Source organism: Polypterus senegalus, chromosome 10 (assembly GCF_016835505.1).
Source record: "Polypterus senegalus isolate Bchr_013 chromosome 10, ASM1683550v1, whole genome shotgun sequence".
Lineage (NCBI taxonomy): Eukaryota > Metazoa > Chordata > Cladistia > Polypteriformes > Polypteridae > Polypterus > Polypterus senegalus.
In genome coordinates this window covers 195,000-217,129 of record NC_053163.1, presented here as the reverse complement: position 1 = coordinate 217,129, position 22,130 = coordinate 195,000, and the positions used below count along the sequence as shown (strand labels likewise).

The window sequence follows — 22,130 nt, the reverse complement described above, 5'->3', positions numbered from 1 at the left end:
CTGTCTAAAAGTAAAGGGACGGCAGATGAGACTCGAGCCGACTGTTCACTGTGATTCTGTCTTTGACTCCATTTTGTTTTCTGATTTTGACTTTTAAGTTTAGTTTAACTCCAGGACCTTTATTTCAAATTTCTATTCCTAGTGGACATCCTCTGGCTTCATCCTGTGATTCTCTCCATACGTCCTTAAAAGAACGTCAAGCCAAGATGTCTGCCAGTCTCCTAACACCAACTCAGGCCTACCTTAATAACGCTGAGTGCCAGGCAGAGAACAGCCCTGGATGGCATGACAATCCGTGGCATTACAGGACTACGTGTTTGTGAAAGGCCAGTAAGAGTCTAAAATAACAAAATGGTAAAGGAGCAGCGGGCAGGCTGCTGACTGACCAGAATGAACCTCCAGGAGAAGCACATGTCAAAAATGAGACAAGAGAAATGAAGGCCGGGCAGCAGCGGTCAGCCTCCTGGCACCGAGACTCTCATGCAGAATGTCACTCGTCGTTTTACCGCTCACTGATGTCTGAGTCTCGTCTGATTTGCTCTTTTTATGCTTTAGAGACAAACCTCTTGATGATGAGGAGTGTTTGACTTCTCTGTGGTAATTGTAGGTCATAAGCCTGACGACGGACACACTCCTGTCTCACTCCTGTCACACTCTGCTCCTCTCTGCTCCTTAGTGTCACTAGCACTCCGTGACGGTCACGTTAGTTTGCCATGTCTCCACTTTTATTGAATTCTGAATTTTATTTCCCAAGAGGATTTCACACTCACTCCATCAGTTCTGTTCAGAGCTCTTTCCTGATCCTCCTGTGGACTCCTCACTTCTGCAGATCTTCTTCATCTTCATCTTCTTCTTGACATTTGCCTTTCTTCACATTTTTATATTCTGTGACTTACACGCTTGTTGCTTCATTAATATCCACTTCACCATCTCTCAGCTGTTTGTCACCTTTCCTCCGGTCACTCATTCAGTTGACCTGCTGTCTCTGTCCACACACTGCCATCTTGAACCCCACGGACTGCTCTTGAACTCTGACCCCTTGGCCACACAATCCCACCCAAACCTGCACAGCACTCAGTGACAGACGACAAGTGGAGCACATACTGTAAGCACACCGGCTCTTCCTCGTCTAGATGTTTCCTAATCTTCCTCTTCTATGATTACACAATCCTTCATTTTGGACAAGGCGGCCATTTTCTCCTCCGTCTTACCTTTCAAACTATTTAACAGCACTAACCGAGTTTACAGCCTTCAGTCAGTAGGAGGTGCTGTGCTACAGTGACAAAGTCTTACCTACCTGGTGTGGTGGAGACTGTGATTGGCTGACCCACAGATTCATGTGTCACTTCACAGCTGAATGTGTCTCTGCTGTTCCTGATGTCACTCACGTCAAAGGTGTAGACACTCCTGGCACTGAAGGACTGGTCAGGTAGACGCCACCTGGATGGACTTGGACTCGATGTCAGTTTCTCTATTTTTAACGTCTCACTATTTCTTGTGATGTTAAAGCTGATGCCTTGTGGGTAGAAACTCACAGCTTCACAGGTCACCACTCCTTGAGACTGACTGAGGTTCGTTTCCAGCTTTATGGACACATGAGGAGTCGCTAAAAACAAAAGGACAGGCGGTCAGTGAGGCAGGCGGTCCCAATCAGTGAGTTCAATTCTACAAGGGGACACAGCTGACATGTTAGAACCCAGCAGTCGAGACTCAGCTGCTCCCACCATTGTCCCCACACAGCCCTGTGTACGGTTTGAACCTTCGACCAACAAATCCTACACTGAAATGTTCTTCTCTTTTACTTCAAAGTTTACTGGAAAGTCACAATTGCTTCATTTTACTGTGACATTGTTTGATGTCACCTGACCGAGGATTTGTGGTCACCAAGAGTGGACTATCTGTCAAAGTTCAGAGACTCATGTGCCTCCAAAAGGACCAGACGTCCAGTCCAGTATGGGGGGCTGCATTATGACATGGGGCCGCTTTTTATCAGAGGGGTCTCTGAATGGACAGATGGACAGAAAACCGAAGCAAAATACGTCAAGAGAACATCTGAAGCTTGAGCCGAAGGGTGTCTTTTATTTAGCAGGACTTTGGGGACAAAAACACAAAGATCAAGTCATCTTAGGGGGTCTCAGAGACCACCACTGCAGCTGATGGCCTCCAAAGGCCCAGTGAAGGCTCTGATCCCAGTCTGACTGACAGCCTGCAGCGCAGTTTGAAAAGCGTCACTCGTGTAACCCGAGCGATTTAAGGGGAGCAGACGTACCCCAGGGGTCTAAAGACTGTGATTACTGCAGAAGGGGGCTCTACAGACACTGAATTGGGGGATTGAAGGAGTGGATAAAACAAAATGTGTGTTTCAGTGCCTTACAATACAATAAATAAATCACAGAAAACAAACGGCAGGATTTGTAGTTTGGTAAAATCACACGACTGGTGAAGAGTCTGAACAGTTTGGCAAGGCAGTTGATCTGATTAAAGCCCACCGGACAGACCCTCATAACTGGACAGAGTCAGACCTGCAGGGTGTTTCAGCAGACGGCTTACCTCTGACATTCACATGGATGTCCACGTCTTTTTCTTCTCCTTTATGTTGCACTGTACACCTGTACTGACCTTCATCATCAAGGACGACACGCCTGATGAGCAGAGATGCGTCTCCACTCTTCAGCCCCTCAGCATTCAGGCTCAGGTTCTGTTTCTCAAAGATGTCCCCCTTGGTAAACGTTGCTACGGTCTGTGCATATTGTATCCAAGTGACTGTCAACTGTTTAACATCAATGACATCTGGTGTCACCGTGAAGAAACACTGCAGCAGGACCTGTGACCCCACGTGAGCCACTGGGAAAGGCTGTGGGGTGTGAACTGTGAGACCAGACTCTGAAACTGAAAACAGAAGACACAGGGACATCAGGCAGCAGGACATTCATAGTGGACACAGCATGGCTTTATGTCAGGACAGCAGGTCAGAGTCCAGGATGAAAGAAGCAGAAGTGACAGAGAGACTCGCAGAGGACACAACATCACAAAGCATCAGACAAAGGCAGAAGGAGCCAATCTGGTGAGCTGACTGCGAGTGGCCTGAAGGTGACCTGACCTGCACATCTGGGCACTTTGTGGTGACACAAAATAAGAACTGAGGAGAAACAAGATGGAGAGACGAGGACTGATGGACTGTCATGTTCAGAGGTCCTCCGCTGTGGCTTTAAGGAGATCTCTGGGACATTGAGAAGTGGGACTGAGGGTCAGTGACACAATAAGAGCAGCGGGCACACAGGTGGGTTTATCACAGCAGTCACAACTAATAAACTAAATAAACTAATAAAAAGAGAAGTTAATATAAATAGTGAAAAACAGAAAGATGAAATGGTCATTAAGAGCAAATCATTTGATTCCAAACCTGAAACTGAGCAAACCGTTAAAAAGAAAGTCCTGGGTTTCTCGTTAACTTTCAAAGGTACTAAAATGACTGCATGTGATGCCCCTGAAGTTTACAGCTTCACCCCAACACTGAACAGTTAAAGTGCCACTCAATGTGCCAAGGCCAGTGGTCAGCCAAGGGAGACACTTGGATTGTCTGCCAGTTAAAAGGAGACGAACGACTGGAAGATACACGAGAGCCAAACAGAATGAGCTGACAGAAGAGGGGATCAGCGGAGATCACAAATATGAAGGCCGAAGTGACAAAACAGAGGAAGACGCCGAGGTGGCCTGTGGTACTGAGAGTGATGAAGACTCGAGTGGAACACACATGAATGAAATATGAGAGTCAAAGTGACCACATGGCCATCATCTATCAACAGCTGTGGACCAGAAGAGCCAGCAGACGGGACCCTCATCTGCTCACAGCCGTGGGGTCCCCTCTTTGTATCCACTGACAATGAGAGGGGAGGGAGTAAGGAAGACAAAAACACACAAGCAGGGTCTCTTGAGGTCAGACACTTCACGATCTCCACATATGTGGTGTGTGTCCAGTGATGGACGAGTGTCCAGACCACCAGTGATTCCTGAAGGCTAGGAGACATCCATGGGAACTGCCAGTTCTTAGCACAGCATCTCCCACTCCGAGCAATCTGTGCAGTTAGTCTGAATGATCGGCTCTCCTGCAGTCTGTGGAACACGACTGTGATGAAGAAGATGAGGATGACTCAAGTGACAAACATCAGTACACAATCAGATAAGTGGACAGTAGCTGAGTGGAGAGACAGAGGAAGAAGGCCATGGAATTCTTTATGACGAAGTGAATCAACACAAACTCAAGTCCTGATTCATGACTAAGAACATCTCAGGCTGAGGTGGACATTTACTGTAAATACCGAGGTGAGAACAAAACAAATTGTATAAAAGTGTAACGGCTGCCAGGCACATTTTGTGGTCATTGTCTGGTTTCAGGTAAATGAGAAAAGGGGGTCTCTCAACTGATGGCACTGAAGGGAGCAAAAGTCTCAGAGGAAATGAGAAAAAGAAGGAACGGAGCTTTCAGGATGGAAAGGGTCAGCATCCATGGGACACCTGCGAGTCCTGACAAGGATTGGGTGAGAGCAGGAAGAAGTGTCCTGGTCTGCCGCAGGGTCTCTGGCCAGTGGGATGTGCCTGGAGCAGCTGTAGGGGGAGCCACCCAGGGGACATTCTTACATCCCGCCCAGCCAGCTCAAGTGGCTCCTCTTGACCACTCTGAAGCCCCCTTAATGGCTGAGCTGCTCACCCAATCATGGAGTTTTGGCTTTAGACTTGGTCCCTGCTTCACCACCTGCAGAAGACCCCCCAATCTGCCCATCGATATCTCCTTCCCCTTTCTCCATCACTCATTAATACGATCCCAAGACACTTGAACTCCTCTTCACCTGCAGAGGGCAGTCTGCTCTTTTACGACTGACAACCAGGACCTCAGACTTGGTGGTGCTGATCCTAATTTCAGCGGCTTCACGTTCAGCAGCGAGTCGCTCGAGTGCATGCCGAGGGTCACAGTCAGATGAGACAAAGAGGACAACATCATCTGCATACAGCAATGCTGCCACCAAATGCCCCCATGAGCTGGACCCCCTCACATTCTCTGCTGCGTCTTGATATGTAAAGCACATGTGAAGCACCAACAGGAATGGCGACAAGACACGGCCGTGACACCCACCGTGAAAGACTTGGACTTAATGCACAGTATTCAGACACTCGGCTCTCCATACACTCATACAGGACATGAACAGCAGGCAAGAGCGGCCCTGTTACCCACAATGCACGCTGAGAGACACCGTCATATGCGTAATCAAAATCTACAAAACAAATGTACGCTGGGTTATCATACGCCCTCGGACCCCCACTTTGACACAGTGCTGGTCGCGGCTGGAGCTCCAGGTGGGGTCTCCCTTGGTGAGCGGGTTTGGGCTGAAAGGTAAGACAAAGAATGGCTCACAAAGACCCTCACGATGGTATAAATTAAAGAAACGTGTGCCCCGCCCGCGACAGTTACTGGGGTCCACTTCTCAAGCCAGACTGGAGTGACTTTCTCCAGTGACCACCTGACACCACCCCACCTAACTTGGTCAGTCGGGGTCAGTCCTGAATGGCGATGAGGAGCCGCCCAGTGGGCTCACCACCTGCATGATAAAGGGTGACGGTCGGTGGCAGGCGTAAGTGGGACAGGCCAAGACGGACCAACTCCAGCATTGTGGGTATTGCTTTTGAAACGTGAGCGTGTGGCACAGAAATCCTGCGGTTAGTGAACGTTACAATCCCCCTGAAGTGTGCCGTGGCCTTTCAGACGCCATCTTGTTCGCCTTTACCGGCTTAGTAGCTGATCTGCTGTTTGCTGTAAATGACATTCGGTCGCCCTGCGTGTGGTGGCTGCGCCGCAGTACAGAACTCTGCACATCACGGACCTTCTGCTGTTTCGTGTTTTCTGATTATTCTTTCCTTTACTTCTGCCAGTGTGGCTTGTGTTGACTGCTCACATTTCTGGGTTTTTTCTTTTTGCCAACACTCTGAGGATCAACAGCGTCTATCAAAGTCCTAACGGCTCAGGGTTGGAGAAAGACCCTCAAGAGCAGAACCAGTTGAAAAGGCCAAGACGTCACTCGTCACATGCCACTTATAAAGACGTGTCACCTACAGGGAGTGTGACAGCAAACACACAATCTTAGCCAAGCAGCCCACAAAGCACAAACGTATCCATTTAATAAAGTGACAGCCCGATGACATCACAAAGTGCGATGTGACAGAAATCTAGGAGTCACCTAAACTCATTTAAAGACACAGTGCACTGTGCCAAGCAGGTGACACAGAGGGGACTCCTACGACCCTGGATTGGCTTCTGTGTCCCTGCCAGCAATAACAGAGAACACCTCGTCACCATCCACAGTGTCGGAGCGGGGCACTGACGAGAGCACAGCAGTGAATGTGACTTGTGTCTTCAGTCAAGCGCCATGTTTTAGCACAAGCCCACGTGGGACACTTGGAATGAAGTCCGTCTGTAGAAATGGCGTCAAAGCCCAGAGTTGTATTACTGTGACGGGCCTGTCATGTAGTGTGCTGGGCAGGTCACATGACCTCACGAGAAGCCCACCGACTCCACATGTGAATTATAAGAGCAGAAGGCACTCAGGACCCCCTGGAGGTAGCAGTGGAGGAGAGAATGAAGACCAAACTGAGTGGTGTCCGCTGTGTGACACAGTGACAGCGAGGACTTTCAGCCAGTCACATGACTGTGACAATGCGCCCTTACAGGGCCTGACGGTGACTGCGCTATCACCACGTGACGAGATGGCGTCTTTTTGGTCACCCTTAGGTGTATCTGAGAGACGCTGCCGTGGCTCTTATCCTAGCTCTTGAGTTTAAGTAAAGTCAACCCTAATCCTAACTGAGCGCTTGGAGACAACGTTTCACAATGAAGTCTGGGGGTGAAAGGTTACCGTGGACAAGCGGGCACATCTCCTCAGTCATGGCGTCACTGCACAGGCCACCTGATGTTAAAATCCTCTTAGTGGTACAGAAAGCTCTGGGCGCTTTAGGAGAAGGGGGCAGCGCAGCATTGTGACCATGAAATAAAGTTCTGAGCGGGCAACAAGACGCCTTACTTGGTCCTCGTATGTGAAAACGCAGATGATAACCTTCAAGGACAGAAAGCCGTGCAATGGAAGACGTCCTGTTTGGCACAAATGACAACGTGTCTTCATCAGAATATCTTTGAGTAATAAACTGCTTACAGCCACTGCGGACCCCCAGGACCAGAGCTGTGTGTTACATTTGTGACATAAAGTGCAGCTAATTATTGGCTTACACTCACACGTTACACTCAAGTTTCAGTAAAGGCGTGACGATCATTTCTGATTCTACTGCCCACCCAACTGTAGTTTGAAAACGACAAACACACAGAGACGCTCCTCAGATTCACATTCTCTCCCATTCTGTTCTTTTCATTTCTTAAAGCTGCCACTGCTATAAACTCCAAACCTCAGCGGCTGCGTGTCTCCTGCTTGGCACCTCAATGGCAGCAGCGCCTCGGGCACACGACTGAGCCTCCCTGGCACTCACTGGAGAAGAACCACAAGACAAAGAAAGGGAGACGGAAAATGAGAGGAGGAATGGCAGATGAAGACGAACCACAATACGGTTAAGAGACTTCAGTTTAAAAGAAGAATCAGTTGATATTCCAGCCAAGACAGAAAAAGGGCTCGTCATGAGGACGGGAGAGAAGAACAGCGAGAAATTCAAACAAATACATGGCGGACATCAGAGCGGGGCAGAAACCAGAAAAGCACACAGTACACCAAACGACTGATCTGATGTACAGGTAGTCCCCAGGTTACGGACATCCGACCTACGACTTACGAACGAGGCCGCCGCTGCGAAACATGGGCCTCAGTAACTGCCGCTCCGTCATCTTCGCCTGGGGATGCTGCAAGCTGAGGCTGAAGGGCGATTTGCTGCTCGCGCCAGAAACGGTGACCCGTGGTCCATAGTCACCAGGGCCACAGCTATCGCTCGTGTGCAGGACGATGGTTCGCTGCCCACCCACTACGCCACCGCAGCTGCTGCTCCTGACTGGACGCTGGCTGGATGGAGCGGAGGGGGGGCGTTTAAGTGCCCGCCCAGCACACACGGCTGGCGATGCTGCAAGTGGTGACCCGGTTGAGGGTGAACGGGGTGGCGGGGGCAGCATTGTAGTGTGCCTCGGGTGGCTGCCTGTTGGGCGATTCAGTACCGCCTTTGGCCGCACGTGTTCGTCCAGGCAGCATACTGTAGTGGAGGTGACTGTGTGGTGGGCGAGTGATGAACCCCCCATCGCCGTCCCCACTCATTCTCAATAGTAAACCTGCTTGTACCGTTACGCACATAGCAGGAAGTTGTCTCTCGTCAGTACATCAGACGTGTTTTCGACTGGCGCCTTCCTGCTGTGATAGCGTGTGCAGTGCTGTGCAGAAGAGCTCATCTTAACCTTTTGTCTTCACCCTTCAAGAACGTCTCTGAAACACAAATCTGATGCAAGTGCTGGTGAAACAGTAAAGAAGAGAAAAACCATCACCATTGAAAATAAAGTAGAAATAATAAAAAGGTCAGAGAGGTGAAACTCCATCATTCACTGGCAGAGAACTTGGTTACAGTCGGTCAACAAGAGCATTTATTAAAATAATGGACCTGTTCTGACTTACATACAAATTCAACTTAAGTACAGACGGTATGGTCAGTCCCTATGTCGTACGTAACCAGGGGTCTGCCTGTACTGAGGCGACACTCGGCGTGTGGTGGCTGTCATCAGCTGAGATGATTTCCAGTTTCTTCACCTCTGACACACTCATCAAATCATCAGCACCAATAACTTTAGCTGCAGGTTTGTTAATTTAATTTTGGTTTGTCGGGCCACTAAACCTGACAATGAAGCTGACAGTGGTGACAGACGGGATCAGACTGTGACAAAAGCACAACATGAGGTCCACTTTAAACTGTCGGAGTTTACAGAGGAGAAATAAGCGCGGATTGCATTTACAGGCCGTTTAGCATCGAAATGTCGGTATATTATCTCAAACTCGACTCGTCACCAAACTATGAACACGACGTCCTTCACATGGCCGGCTATCGGAATTCTGCACGCCACTGTCGAGCGATCGCTCCGCGCCGACTGACCGCTAAAGACGAGCGCGGCTCTCACTGACGCACAGCACCGCCTGACGTCACTACGGGTGGGAGGGTCTGAGAGGACGGGAGGGGGCGGGGCTTCTAACGACAGAGACAAAAAAGGAATTGGAGAGGAACCAGCAGAGGGCTCAATAAGTGACAAATAAGCGGGTATGAAATTAAAAAGATAAAAACAGAAAAGACAGGGAAAGACTCCTGGGTGGGGTTCTAAAAATCAACACGAGAGTGGCCAGAAGACCATAAGGCCGAGGAGTCCGAAATGATACTATGGAGAAAGAATAAACAGAGACGAACATGAAAAAACGGGACGCACCGACACAAGAATAAGATGACAGGACGACAGGGGCTGAATAATGTGCAAAGACAAATGACCAACGGTAAAATAGGACAAGCAAATTCAATCAGACGTGTAAATGTTTGAAGTAAAACTGCAGTGATAAAAGCAACAGAAAAGAAACCACGAAAAATGACGACATAAATGACAAAACGAAGTGAAGAAGGGCGGGGCGCGTGCAGAAGTGAAGACTGAGAGACAGGGGACCGTTAACGTGCGGGGGGTGAGCTGAGAATATACAAGAATAGCAAATAAAACGACAAATAAATAAAAAAAGGCACTTACTGGAGACTTGGAGCAGAAAAACAACGGAGAGGACGACGGGCGCGTTCATCGTGGCAGACGGCGAGGCAAACGAGTCCGTTAAGTTACTTTACTTTCGGTTTTGAAGGAAAGGGCGAAGTGCCGTAGAGAGAATACCGTAAATAGCCGAGTAGGCGCGCCGTGAGAGCAGAAGGGGCTCGTCAGTGGCGTAGCGTAGTGGGGGCGGCAGGGGCGGCCCGCCCCGGGCGGCACTTTTAGGGGGCGGCAAAATTTCACAATAAATAATAATAATATCTTGTAAAAATTTGAACCATTTCATTTCAGATTTTTGTCGCTCCTACGATTCGGACCGATTGAAATGAGCACGGAATTTTTCATTACTTATTCTGTGACGAAACTGGGGAATCCAATCCCCTTTCTTTAAATGAATGTATAATAATGACATCTTGCTCACTGTAGCGACTGGCAACACCGTCTGTACTGACTTGAAGGGATTCCCCGTATTTTATTTTGTGCTTGGATTGTTTATGACGAATATTCAGCGAGAATGACTTCTATCATATAAAGAATAGTGTTCAATATTGTATAATAACACCTGCAAATTCGATTACAGTACGGATAAGTCCCTTCAGGGAAGTCCGTGAGTGCTCAGCTTTCCAAACTGTGATTTTAGTGCTCATAAGTACAGTAGAATAATTGTAGAAATTCGTGAGCGTTTTCAGCAGCTACAGAATTGGGCGGATAAGTTTGCTTATCTAACGCCGGCTATATTACTAGATTCGGACGATACTAAATGTAATCTAGACTACGCATCTGCCGAAATTGACGAGCAGGACTTCAAGCTGAAACGACTTCGACTGCGGGCTTTTATTACTGCTACAGGCAACGAAAATAAATTAGTTAATGCGGACCCACTTGAATGATTAAAATTTATTGTGAAATCCAAGCTGGACGATCTGCCCAATATTATAATAAGGCTCCGAATATTCCTCACAATTGCCATAAGCAATGCCAGCTGTGAGAGGAGTTTTTCAAAATTGAAATTGATCAAAAATGATTTAAAATCAACAATGAGTACTTTAAGGCTAACCAGTGGCTGGCTATCTTGTCTATTGAGCAAGAGGTATGTGATGCTATAGACATTGAGAGTGCAATAAAAGACTTTGCTCTTAAAAAAAGTAGACGAATAAAGTTGTAGTTAAAGACAGAAGTTTTGTTTTTAATTCTAACAATTATATTATTTTTCAATAAAAATATAAATAGTAACAGTATCGTTCTAGTTCTAATTGGAAGTCGATTTGTGTTTTATATTCAATTTGCTAATAGTTTCATCTTGTCGATCGTCAGGGTATAATCATAAGTATTCTATACCTGTTATATCAATGTAAGTGGCATACGTGTAAGAATTTTTGTAATAAATGTGATTATTATATTGTAAAACATATATACATTACTTTTTTATTTGTAACCTGTACAATACACAATAATGATGATTGTTCTTGCCGAAAAATTCTTTAGAATTACTGTATATTTTAGTCTTTTAAATTGAAATACCTAAATAAGGGGGTGGCGAAATTTTCCTCCGCCCCGGGCGGCGACACCCACGCTATGCCACTGGGGCTCGTTGTTTTATGTCCGTCGCATTATTAAAGTTTTACTAAAGTCTCACCGTGTGCCTCCTCACTGAATGTGCCCACTCGGAGCAGCAGACCTCTGTTGTGTTCCATCCTTCCATCCATCCATCCTCTTCTGCTTATCTGAGGTCGGGTCGCGGGGGCAGCAGCTTGAGCAGAGATGCCCAGACTTCCCTCTCCCCGGGCACTTCTTCCAGCTCTTCCGGGGGAATCCCAAGGCGTTCCCAGGCCAGCTGGGAGACATAGTCCCTCCAGCGTGTCCTGGGTCTTCCCCGGGGCCTCCTCCCTCACCAGGGAGTCGTCCAGGAGACATCCTGATCCGATGCCCGAGCCACCTCATCTGACTCGTCTCGATGCAGAGGAGCAGCGGCTCTACTCTGAGCTTCTCACCCTATCTTTAAGGGAAAGCCCAGACACCCTGCGGAGGAAACTCCTTTCAGCCGCTTGTATTCGCGATCTCGTTCTTTCGGTCACTGCCCATAGCTCATGACCATAGGTGAGGGTAGGAGCGTAGATCGACTGGTAAATTGAGAGCTTTGCCTTACGGCTCAGCTCTTTTTTCACTACAGCAGACCGATGCAGAGCCCGTATCACAGTCAGATGAGACAAAGAGGACAACATCATCTGCATACAGCAATGGTGCCACCAAATGCCCCCATGAGCTGGACCCCCTCACATTCTCTGCTGCGTCTTGATATGTAAAGCACATGTGAAGCACCAACAGGAATGGCGACAAGACACGGCCGTGACACCCACCGTGAACGACTTGGACTTAATGCACAGTATTCAGACACTCGGCTCTCCATACACTCATACAGGACATGAACAGCAGGCAAGAGCGGCCCTGTTACCCACAATCCTGCAGCCTCTCCCACAATGCACACCGAGAGACACCGTCATATGCGTAATCAAAATCTACAAAACAAATGTACGCTGGGTTATCATACGCCCTCGGACCCCCACTTTGATGCAGTGCTGGTCGCAGCTGGAGCTCCAGGTGGGGTCTCCCTTGGTGAGCGGGTTTGGGCTGAAAGGTAAGACAAAGAATGGCTCACAAAGACCCTCACGATGGTATAAATTAAAGAAACGTGTGCCCCGCCCGCGACAGTTACTGGGGTCCACTTCTCAAGCCAGACTGGAGTGACTTTCTCCAGTGACCACCTGACACCACCCCACCTAACTTGGTCAGTCGGGGTCAGTCCTGAATGGCGATGAGGAGCCGCCCAGTGGGCTCACCACCTGCATGATGAAGGGTGACGGTCGGTGGCAGGCGTAAGTGGGACAGGCCAAGATGGACCAACTCCGGCATTGTGGGTATTGCTTTTGAAACGTGAGCGTGTGGCACAGAAATCCTGCGGTTAGTGAACGTTACAATCCCCCTGAAGTGTGCCGTGGCCTTTCAGACGCCATCTTGTTCGTCTTTACTCGGCTTAGGAGCTGATCTGCTGTTTGCTGTAAATGACATTCGGTCGCCCTGCGTGTGGTGGCTGCGCCGCAGTACAGAACTCTGCACATCACGGACCTTCTGCTGTTTCGTGTTTTCTGATTATTCTTTCCTTTACTTCTGCCAGTGTGGCTTGTGTTGACTGCTCACATTTCTGGGTCTTTTCTTTTTGCCAACACTCTGAGGATCAACAGCGTCTATCAAAGTCCTAACGGCTCAGGGTTGGAGAAAGACCCTCAAGAGCAGAACCAGTTGAAAAGGCCAAGACGTCACTCGTCACATGCCACTTATAAAGACGTGTCACCTACAGGGAGTGTGACAGCAAACACACAATCTTAGCCAAGCAGCCCACAAAGCACAAACGTATCCATTTAATAAAGTGACAGCCCGATGACATCACAAAGTGCGATGTGACAGAAATCTAGGAGTCACCTAAACTCATTTAAAGACACAGTGCACTGTGCCAAGCAGGTGACACAGAGGGGACTCCTACGACCCCGGATTGGCTTCTGTGTCCCTGCCAGCAATAACAGAGAACACCTCGTCACCATCCACAGTGTCGGAGCGGGGCACTGACGAGAGCACAGCAGTGAATGTGACTTGTGTCTTCAGTCAAGCGCCATGTTTTAGCACAAGCCCACGTGGGACACTTGGAATGAAGTCCGTCTGTAGAAATGGCGTCAAAGCCCAGAGTTGTATTACTGTGACGGGCCTGTCATGTAGTGTGCTGGGCAGGTCACATGACCTCACGAGAAGCCCACCGACTCCACATGTGAATTATAAGAGCAGAAGGCACTCAGGACCCCCTGGAGGTAGCAGTGGAGGAGAGAATGAAGACCAAACTGAGTGGTGTCCGCTGTGTGACACAGTGACAGCGAGGACTTTCAGCCAGTCACATGACTGTGACAATGCGCCCTTACAGGGCCTGACGGTGACTGCGCTATCACCACGTGACGAGATGGCGTCTTTTTGGTCACCCTTAGGTGTATCTGAGAGACGCTGCCGTGGCTCTTATCCTAGCTCTTGAGTTTAAGTAAAGTCAACCCTAATCCTAACTGAGCGCTTGGAGACAACGTTTCACAATGAAGTCTGGGGGTGAAAGGTTACCGTGGACAAGCGGGCACATCTCCTCAGTCATGGCGTCACTGCACAGGCCACCTGATGTTAAAATCCTCTTAGTGGTACAGAAAGCTCTGGGCGCTTTAGGAGAAGGGGGCAGCGCAGCATTGTGACCATGAAATAAAGTTCTGAGCGGGCAACAAGACGCCTTACTTGGTCCTCGTATGTGAAAACGCAGATGATAACCTTCAAGGACAGAAAGCCGTGCAATGGAAGACGTCCTGTTTGGCACAAATGACAACGTGTCTTCATCAGAATATCTTTGAGTAATAAACTGCTTACAGCCACTGCGGACCCCCAGGACCAGAGCTGTGTGTTACATTTGTGACATAAAGTGCAGCTAATTATTGGCTTACACTCACACGTTACACTCAAGTTTCAGTAAAGGCGTGACGATCATTTCTGATTCTACTGCCCACCCAACTGTAGTTTGAAAACGACAAACACACAGAGACGCTCCTCAGATTCACATTCTCTCCCATTCTGTTCTTTTCATTTCTTAAAGCTGCCACTGCTATAAACTCCAAACCTCAGCGGCTGCGTGTCTCCTGCTTGGCACCTCAATGGCAGCAGCGCCTCGGGCACACGACTGAGCCTCCCTGGCACTCACTGGAGAAGAACCACAAGACAAAGAAAGGGAGACGGAAAATGAGAGGAGGAATGGCAGATGAAGACGAACCACAATACGGTTAAGAGACTTCAGTTTAAAAGAAGAATCAGTTGATATTCCAGCCAAGACAGAAAAAGGGCTCGTCATGAGGACGGGAGAAGAACAGCGAGAAATTCAAACAAATACATGGCGGACATCAGAGCGGGGCAGAAACCAGAAAAGCACACAGTACACCAAACGACTGATCTGATGTACAGGTAGTCCCCAGGTTACGGACATCCGACCTACGACTTACGAACGAGGCCGCCGCTGCGACACATGCGCCTCAGTAACTGCCGCTCCGTCATCTTCGGCCTGGGGATGCTGCAAGCTGAGGCTGAAGGGGGCGATTTCGCTGCTCGCGCCACGAAACGGTGACCCGTGGTCCATAGTCACCAGGGCCACAGCTATCGCTCGTGTGCAGGACGATGGTTCGCTGCCCACCCACTACGCCACCGCAGCTGCTGCTCCTGACTGGACGCTGGCTGGATGGAGCGGAGGGGGGGCGTTTAAGTGCCCGCCCAGCACACACGGCTGGCGATGCTGCAAGTGGTGACCCGGTTGAGGGTGAACGGGGTGGCGGGGGCAGCATTGTAGTGTGCCTCGGGTGGCTGCCTGTTGGGCGATTCAGTACCCGCCTTTGGCCGCACCGTGTTCGTCCAGGCAGCATACTGTAGTGGAGGTGACTGTGTGGTGGGCGAGTGATGAACCCCCCATCGCCGTCCCCACTCATTCTCAATAGTAAACCTGCTTGTACCGTTACGCACATAGCAGGAAGTTGTCTCTCGTCAGTACATCAGACGTGTTTTCGACTGGCGCCTTCCTGCTGTGATAGCGTGTGCAGTGCTGTGCAGAAGAGCTCATCTTAACCTTTTGTCTTCACCCTTCAAGAACGTCTCTGAAACACAAATCTGATGCAAGTGCTGGTGATACAGTAAAGAAGAGAAAAACCATCACCATTGAAAATAAAGTAGAAATAATAAAAAGGTCAGAGAGGTGAAACTCCATCATTCACTGGCAGAGAACTTGGTTACAGTCGGTCAACAAGAGCATTTATTAAAATAATGGACCTGTTCTGACTTACATACAAATTCAACTTAAGTACAGACGGTATGGTCAGTCCCTATGTCGTACGTAACCAGGGGTCTGCCTGTACTGAGGCGACACTCGGCGTGTGGTGGCTGTCATCAGCTGAGATGATTTCCAGTTTCTTCACCTCTGACACACTCATCAAATCATCAGCACCAATAACTTTAGCTGCAGGTTTGTTAATTTAATTTTGGTTTGTCGGGCCACTAAACCTGACAATGAAGCTGACAGTGGTGACAGACGGGATCAGACTGCGACAAAAGCACAACATGAGGTCCACTTTAAACTGTCGGAGTTTACAGAGGAGAAATAAGCGCGGATTGCATTTACAGGCCGTTTAGCATCGAAATGTCGGTATATTATCTCAAACTCGACTCGTCACCAAACTATGAACACGACGTCCTTCACATGGCCGGCTATCGGAATTCTGCACGCCACTGTCGAGCGATCGCCCCGCGCCGACTGACCGCTAAAGACTAGAGCGGCTCTCACGGACGCGCAGCACCGCCTGACGTCACTAAGTGTGGGCGGGTCTGAGAGAACGGGAAGGGGCGGGGCTTCGAACGACAGCGACAAAAAGGAATTAGAGAGGAACCAGCAGAGGGCGCAGTGCAGCGTAACAAAGCATCGGGCGCAAGAAGTGACAAATAAGCGGGTATGAAATTAAAAAGATAAAAACAGAGAAGGCAGGGAAAGACTCCTGGGTGGGGCTCTAAAAATCAACATGAGAGCGGCCAGAAGACCATAAGGGTGAGGAGTCTGAAATGATACTATGGAGGAAGATTAAACAGAGACGAACATGAAAAAACGGGACGCACCGACACAAGAATAAGATGACAGGACGACAGGGGCTGAATAATGTGCAAAGACAAATGACCAACGGTAAAATAGGACAAGCAAATTCAATCAGACGTGTAAATGTTTCAAGTAAAACTGCAGTGATAAAAGCAACAAAAAAAGAAACCACGAAAAATGACGACATAAATGAAAAAACGAAGTGAAGAAGGGCGGGGCGCGTGCAGAAGTGAAGAATGAGAGACAGGGGACCGTTAACGTGCGGGGGGTGAGCTGAGAATATACAAGAATAGCAAATAAAACGACAAATAAATAAAAAAAAAAGGCACTTCCTGGAGACTTGGAGCAGAAAAACAACGGAGAGGACGACGGGCGCGTTCATCGTGGCAGACGGCGAGGCAAACGAGTCCGTTAAGTTACTTTCGGTTTTGAAGGAAAGGGCGAAGTGCCGTAGAGAGAATACCGTAAATAGCCGAGTAGGCGCACCGTAGAGAGCAGAAGGGGCTCGCTGTTTTATGTCCGTCACATTTTATTAAAGTCTCACTGTGTGCCTCCTCGAAGCAGCAGACCTCTGTTGTGTTCCTTCCAACTCCAACAAATAACAACTACAGAGACACCGGTAACTCAACTCGACGGGCTCTTTACTCAGTTTGTGTGTCATCGGCACTTCCTTTTTCCCACAAGGCTAACCACACACCATGTCTTTATGTAAATTAAGTTATTAACATTGCTAATTAACAAAGGCAAGATACATAACATACTCCTCCCCCCTTAAAAGAAAAGCGCACATTTTGTTTAGCACGAGAACAATAAATCCGAGTTGACTCCTTTTTTTTTTTTAATGAAGAGCGTAATTTACTGTCCCATTCTTAAAAGTGAGTCTGATAAATTTAGACGGTTAGGAGGTTTTCTACGTCGAGCAGGATAACGACGTTCACTGTGAGCATTTCTTGAAAGTGAGATAGTTGAGGGAGATTTTATAGATTTTCTAGCTGACTCTTCCTCATTCACAGGAGGTGATGGAGTTTCTGATACTTCCATAGGTGGCACTTCATCCTCAGTAACAGGACACCGATTTTCACTACCATCATAATTCAATTCAGGACAGTCCACATCTGGTGGCTCAGTGGGTGCTGGTGATGCCTGCAACAATTGATCCACATGTCTTCGCCAAACAGTAGCATCAGCAGTGCGGACAGTGAAAACAGAAACAGGTCCACTCTGACTGATTACGGTGGCAGGAACCCGTTTGGATTTGTTATTAAAACCTCGAGCCAATACAGTGTCATCCGGACGAAAGACTCTGTCTTTTGCTTTCTTGTCTCAATGTTCAATTTGCTTTTGTTGATGATGACGTACCACTTGTTTTGTTTCTGGTGGCTTTAGCAAATCAAAACTTGTATGAAGTTGTCTTTTCATCATTAGGATGGCAGGTGAAACTTTAGTTGTGCTGTGCTCAGAATTCTGATAAGACAGTGAGAACTGGTTCAGACGTGTATGAAGAGAGCCTTCATCTTGCAATGCCTTCAGTGAATGCTTCATTGTCTGAATGAACCTTTCTGCTAAACCATTTGTGGAAGGATGGCGTGGTGCAGAGCGAATGTGCAGAATTCCGTTGACTTGTAGGAAAGTGGCACATTCCTGTGACACAAACTGAGGACCGCTGTCACTCACAAGTTGCTCTGGGAAGCCATAACGACAGAATGATTCCTCCAGCGTTTCCATTGTTTTAACAACAGTTGTTGAGTGCATAACAGCAACCTCTGGCCACTTACTACAGTATAGGCATCTACAACCACCAGGAACATCTTTTCCTCAAAGGGACCTGCAAAATCCACATGGATGCGCTGCCAAGCCCTTTCAGGCCAGTCCCATGGGTGAAGCGGTGCCAGCTGTGGGGCATTTCTAATCTTCTGACAAGAAGAACATGCCTTGGCCCTCTCCTCAAAATGTTAATCTATTCCTGGCCACCAAAAATAACTTCTTGCAATGTCCTTCATGCGGACAATCCCAACATGACTTGCACGTAGCTGCTGGATTAAACGTTTCTGCAGTGATGGTGGTGGAATGATGACACGGTGACCTGCCTGCACAGACACTTCACTTTTCCTAGAAAGGCAGGGTTTTAGTTCTGGTAAAGTACTAGGACTTTTACCAGTAAGAACCACGTCCATTACTTTAGACAGTACTGGAGCATTTCGAGTGAATCGTTATACTTGATTTGAGGTCACAGGTGTCTCATTTATCTGCTTAAAATAAAATATATCCGTCTCTGGACTATCTGAACAGGTAACTGGTAAGGGTAAACGTGAGAGTCCATCTGCGTTGGAATGCAACTCAGACTTGCGGTATTTGATCTCATATGTATGGGCTGGTGAAAGTGATGCCCATCTTTGCATTCGACTAGCTGCTAGAGATGGTAGAGCAGTATGAGGTCCGAAGATGGTAGTAAGGGGTCGATGGTCCGTAAGAAGGGTAAACTTTCTCCCGAATATGTAGGTACTGATGAAATGTGCGAATTCCAAAAATTATTCCCAGTGCCTCCCTCTCAATTTGTGCATAGTTACCTTCAGCTTTATTCAATGTACGTGAAGCGAAAGCAATTGGTTTCTCCACACCGGAGGGCATCATGTGTGACATCACTGCACCAACTCCATATGGAGGAGCATCACAGGCAAGCTGCAGTGGCAGTGTGGGTCAAAATGTGATTTTATGAGAGCGTCCTTTGCCTTGGCAAAAGTTTTTCTGCATTCTTCTGTCCACTTCCAAGCTTTGTTTTGACATAACAACTGATGCAATGGCCTCAAAAGAGCTGCCAAATTTGGAATCAATTTCCCATAATAGTGGAGAAGTCCCAGAAATGAACGTAATTGGCTTACATCCTGAGGACTTGCTTTAACTTTTGAGGGTGTTTTGTGCAGTCCACAAGCATCTGTTACATGTCCCAAATATTCCAAAGAGGACTTCACATTTATGCTTGCGAACCCTCAGGCCATATTCTTTTAAGCGCTGAAGAGTGGCATCTTCTTCATTTCTTCCCATCACAAGGATGTCATCCAAATAACACTGGACCTCTGGAAGCCCACTTAAGCTTTGGTCCATTGCTCTTTGGAATAGAGCCGGAGCCGAGGTGATTCCAAAGGGTAGGTGGCGGTAACGGAAGAGGCCCTTAGGGCTCACAATACTTAGCAATTCTCTAGACTTTGGTTCAACGTGCATTTGGAGATATGCCTGGGACAGGTCTATGTGCTGAACTTCTGTCCTCCAGCAAGGCCTGCAAACAGATCATCTATATGCGGAAGTGGGTACAGTCCTACAGACAACACAGGATTGATGGTCACCTTAAAGTCCCCCCATATACGTACTGATCCATCTTTTTTAATCACGGGTACAATAGGAGTAGCCCATTCGCTTACACTCACAGGTAACTAAGGAATCCAGTTCAGTTTAACCCTTGGTCGAACAGCATAAGGAACTGGTTGGGCCTTCAGAAATTTCGATGGACTGTTAAGTTTAGCGGCCAGTCTGACAGTGATGTCCATCATGCTCCCTAGCTCACCAGAAAACAACTCAGCATGTCTGTCAAGAACTCCTCTGAGCAGCATACAAACATTTGGCCAATCCAATGGGATTTTTTTTGACCATGCTCTTCCAATAATGATGGGTAATGTCCTCCCACTACGTAAAGTGGTAAAGTGGCTTTCTGCCCATTCAATTGAACGGTCACCTTTATCAGGCCTCACCTGTATATGTTTTTAACACTTTATTAGTTTCCTTTAGTGGAAGGAGCCTCAGGAACGTGTTGTACGTTTTATGTGACACGAGAGAAACAGCCGCCCGTGTCCACTTCCATGCATACTTTTTGTCCTTCCAACAATGGAGATACCTGGTATCCCTGTGAGCCACCTGCGAGACTCAAAATATTTAAAAACACTTCATCTTCAGATGTGTCGCTTCCTAATATTGTTTCGGATTCTTGCGGTTGCAGCAAATGAACTTTTTTCTTTTGCCTAAATGCTGCCTTTTTACCTTCGTGTCTATAATGTCTCTCTGTAGCTTTCTTGGATTGACATGCTCTCTCGATGTGACCTTTTTTTCCACAACTCCTGCAGTCTTGGTCTTTAAACCTGCACTCTGAAGCTAAATGACCTTGTCTTCCACAACGACAGCAGCGTCCTTGCTCTTTTTATTTCCTTTATGAATTTGCCCAGTTAACTGCTGAGCCTCTTTAGCTGCCATTTCCACGGACACACGTATTTCAATTGGCTTTGTCAGGGTCAGGGCACTTTCTGTCAGAAGCCGTTTTTGTGTGGCTTCACACACCAGCCTATCACAGATTGTGTCATTCAGCACTTCATTGACTTCACAATGTTCAGATAGCTTCCTTAGTGCTGCCACAAACATGGTTACTGATTCCCCTTCCTCTTGATTTCTCTTGTGGAATCTAAACCGTTCGGCAATTACTAATGGCTTTGGTGAAAAATGTGCACTCACAATTCTAACAATCTGAGGATATGATTTCTCTCCAGGCTTGTCTGGTTGCACAAGACTATGCAGTAAGTTGAATGTTTTTGCTCCCATAACACTCAAAAAAGTAGGAACTAATTTTTCATATTGTTTGCTCAAAGCGAGCGCTCCGTATACGAATTCCACTGCTCCACGTTCTCATCGAAAGGTCCAATCACTCCGATAACGGCAGCCATCTCGAACTTGCAATGGAATCACAGTCACACTTACTTTACAATAAGGTGATTTAACTTCCGAAGAAACTTCTTTTACAATCATCAGTACTCACGGTTTCTTCTCTGCTCCTGCCACGCTTCCTTCGCGGCAAACAACGGCGACTCTTTTTTTTTTTTGATTTATTGTCACCGTTTCTTAATGGAGTATTATTCATTGCTCCTTAACAATCATTACCACGCACCGTGTGAATTCACACTTCCTCGTCGCCACTTTTTGTTGTGTTCCTTCCAACTCCAACAAATAACAACTACAGAGACACCGGTAACTCAACTCGACGGGCTCTTTACTCAGTTTGTGTGTCAACAACATTTCCTTTTTCCCACAAGGCTAAGCACATAACATGTCTTTATGTAAATTAAGTTATTAACATTGCTAATTAACAAAGACAAGATACATAACAACCTCCACTCTTTTGTTTTCTTTCCTTTGTTTTTTTTTGAGCTTACAGCCATCAGGTCACTTGAGTCACCCCTTAAGGACAGTGACACAAAGCCGTGCCTGCGGAGTGACAGAGACACCTAAAAGTCACAACAGTATCTTAGTATAATAAACATATAGAGAGTGACGTTTTGTAATCCAGGTTTAAATGATTTCTCTTTATTGTGTTCACGAGAGGCTCGGGTTGCTCAAGAGTTCACAGACAGACAGACAGACAGAAGGCGCGTGCGCAGGACGGGAGGACACCCGAGGTGTGTGAGTGTGAGTGTGAGGACACAGAAAGTGATCACAAACAGCGGTGTACCAAAAGGGGTAAAGACAACAGAGGGTCGTTTTGTGTTTCCACAGGTGGGCCTGGCGACCCTAAACAGTTTTATCTTCTGCTCTTCTGCTCAGTTTGTGTTTTTTAATAAACTCGGCCTCGTTGGAGCAGCTCGTTTCAAGCGCCTGTGTCCGTGTCTCGCCTTGTTGTTGTAATTTCTACAATATGTA

General features: G+C 47.6%; 1 protein-coding gene across 1 annotated transcript in view; it reads right to left on the bottom strand.

Moving 5' to 3' along the window:
• Positions 1-9,884, bottom strand: part of LOC120536417 — a 32,134-nt gene extending 22,250 nt beyond the window's left edge. The window contains exons 1-3 of the mRNA XM_039764753.1: positions 9,749-9,884; positions 2,551-2,889; positions 1,298-1,606 (exon numbers count right to left, since the gene is read on the bottom strand). Of these exons, the coding sequence (XP_039620687.1) occupies positions 1,298-1,606; positions 2,551-2,889; positions 9,749-9,797 (697 nt within the window). The 5' untranslated portion in view covers positions 9,798-9,884. The remainder of the gene's footprint in view (positions 1-1,297; positions 1,607-2,550; positions 2,890-9,748) is intronic.
• Positions 9,885-22,130: the final 12,246 nt, after the last annotated feature.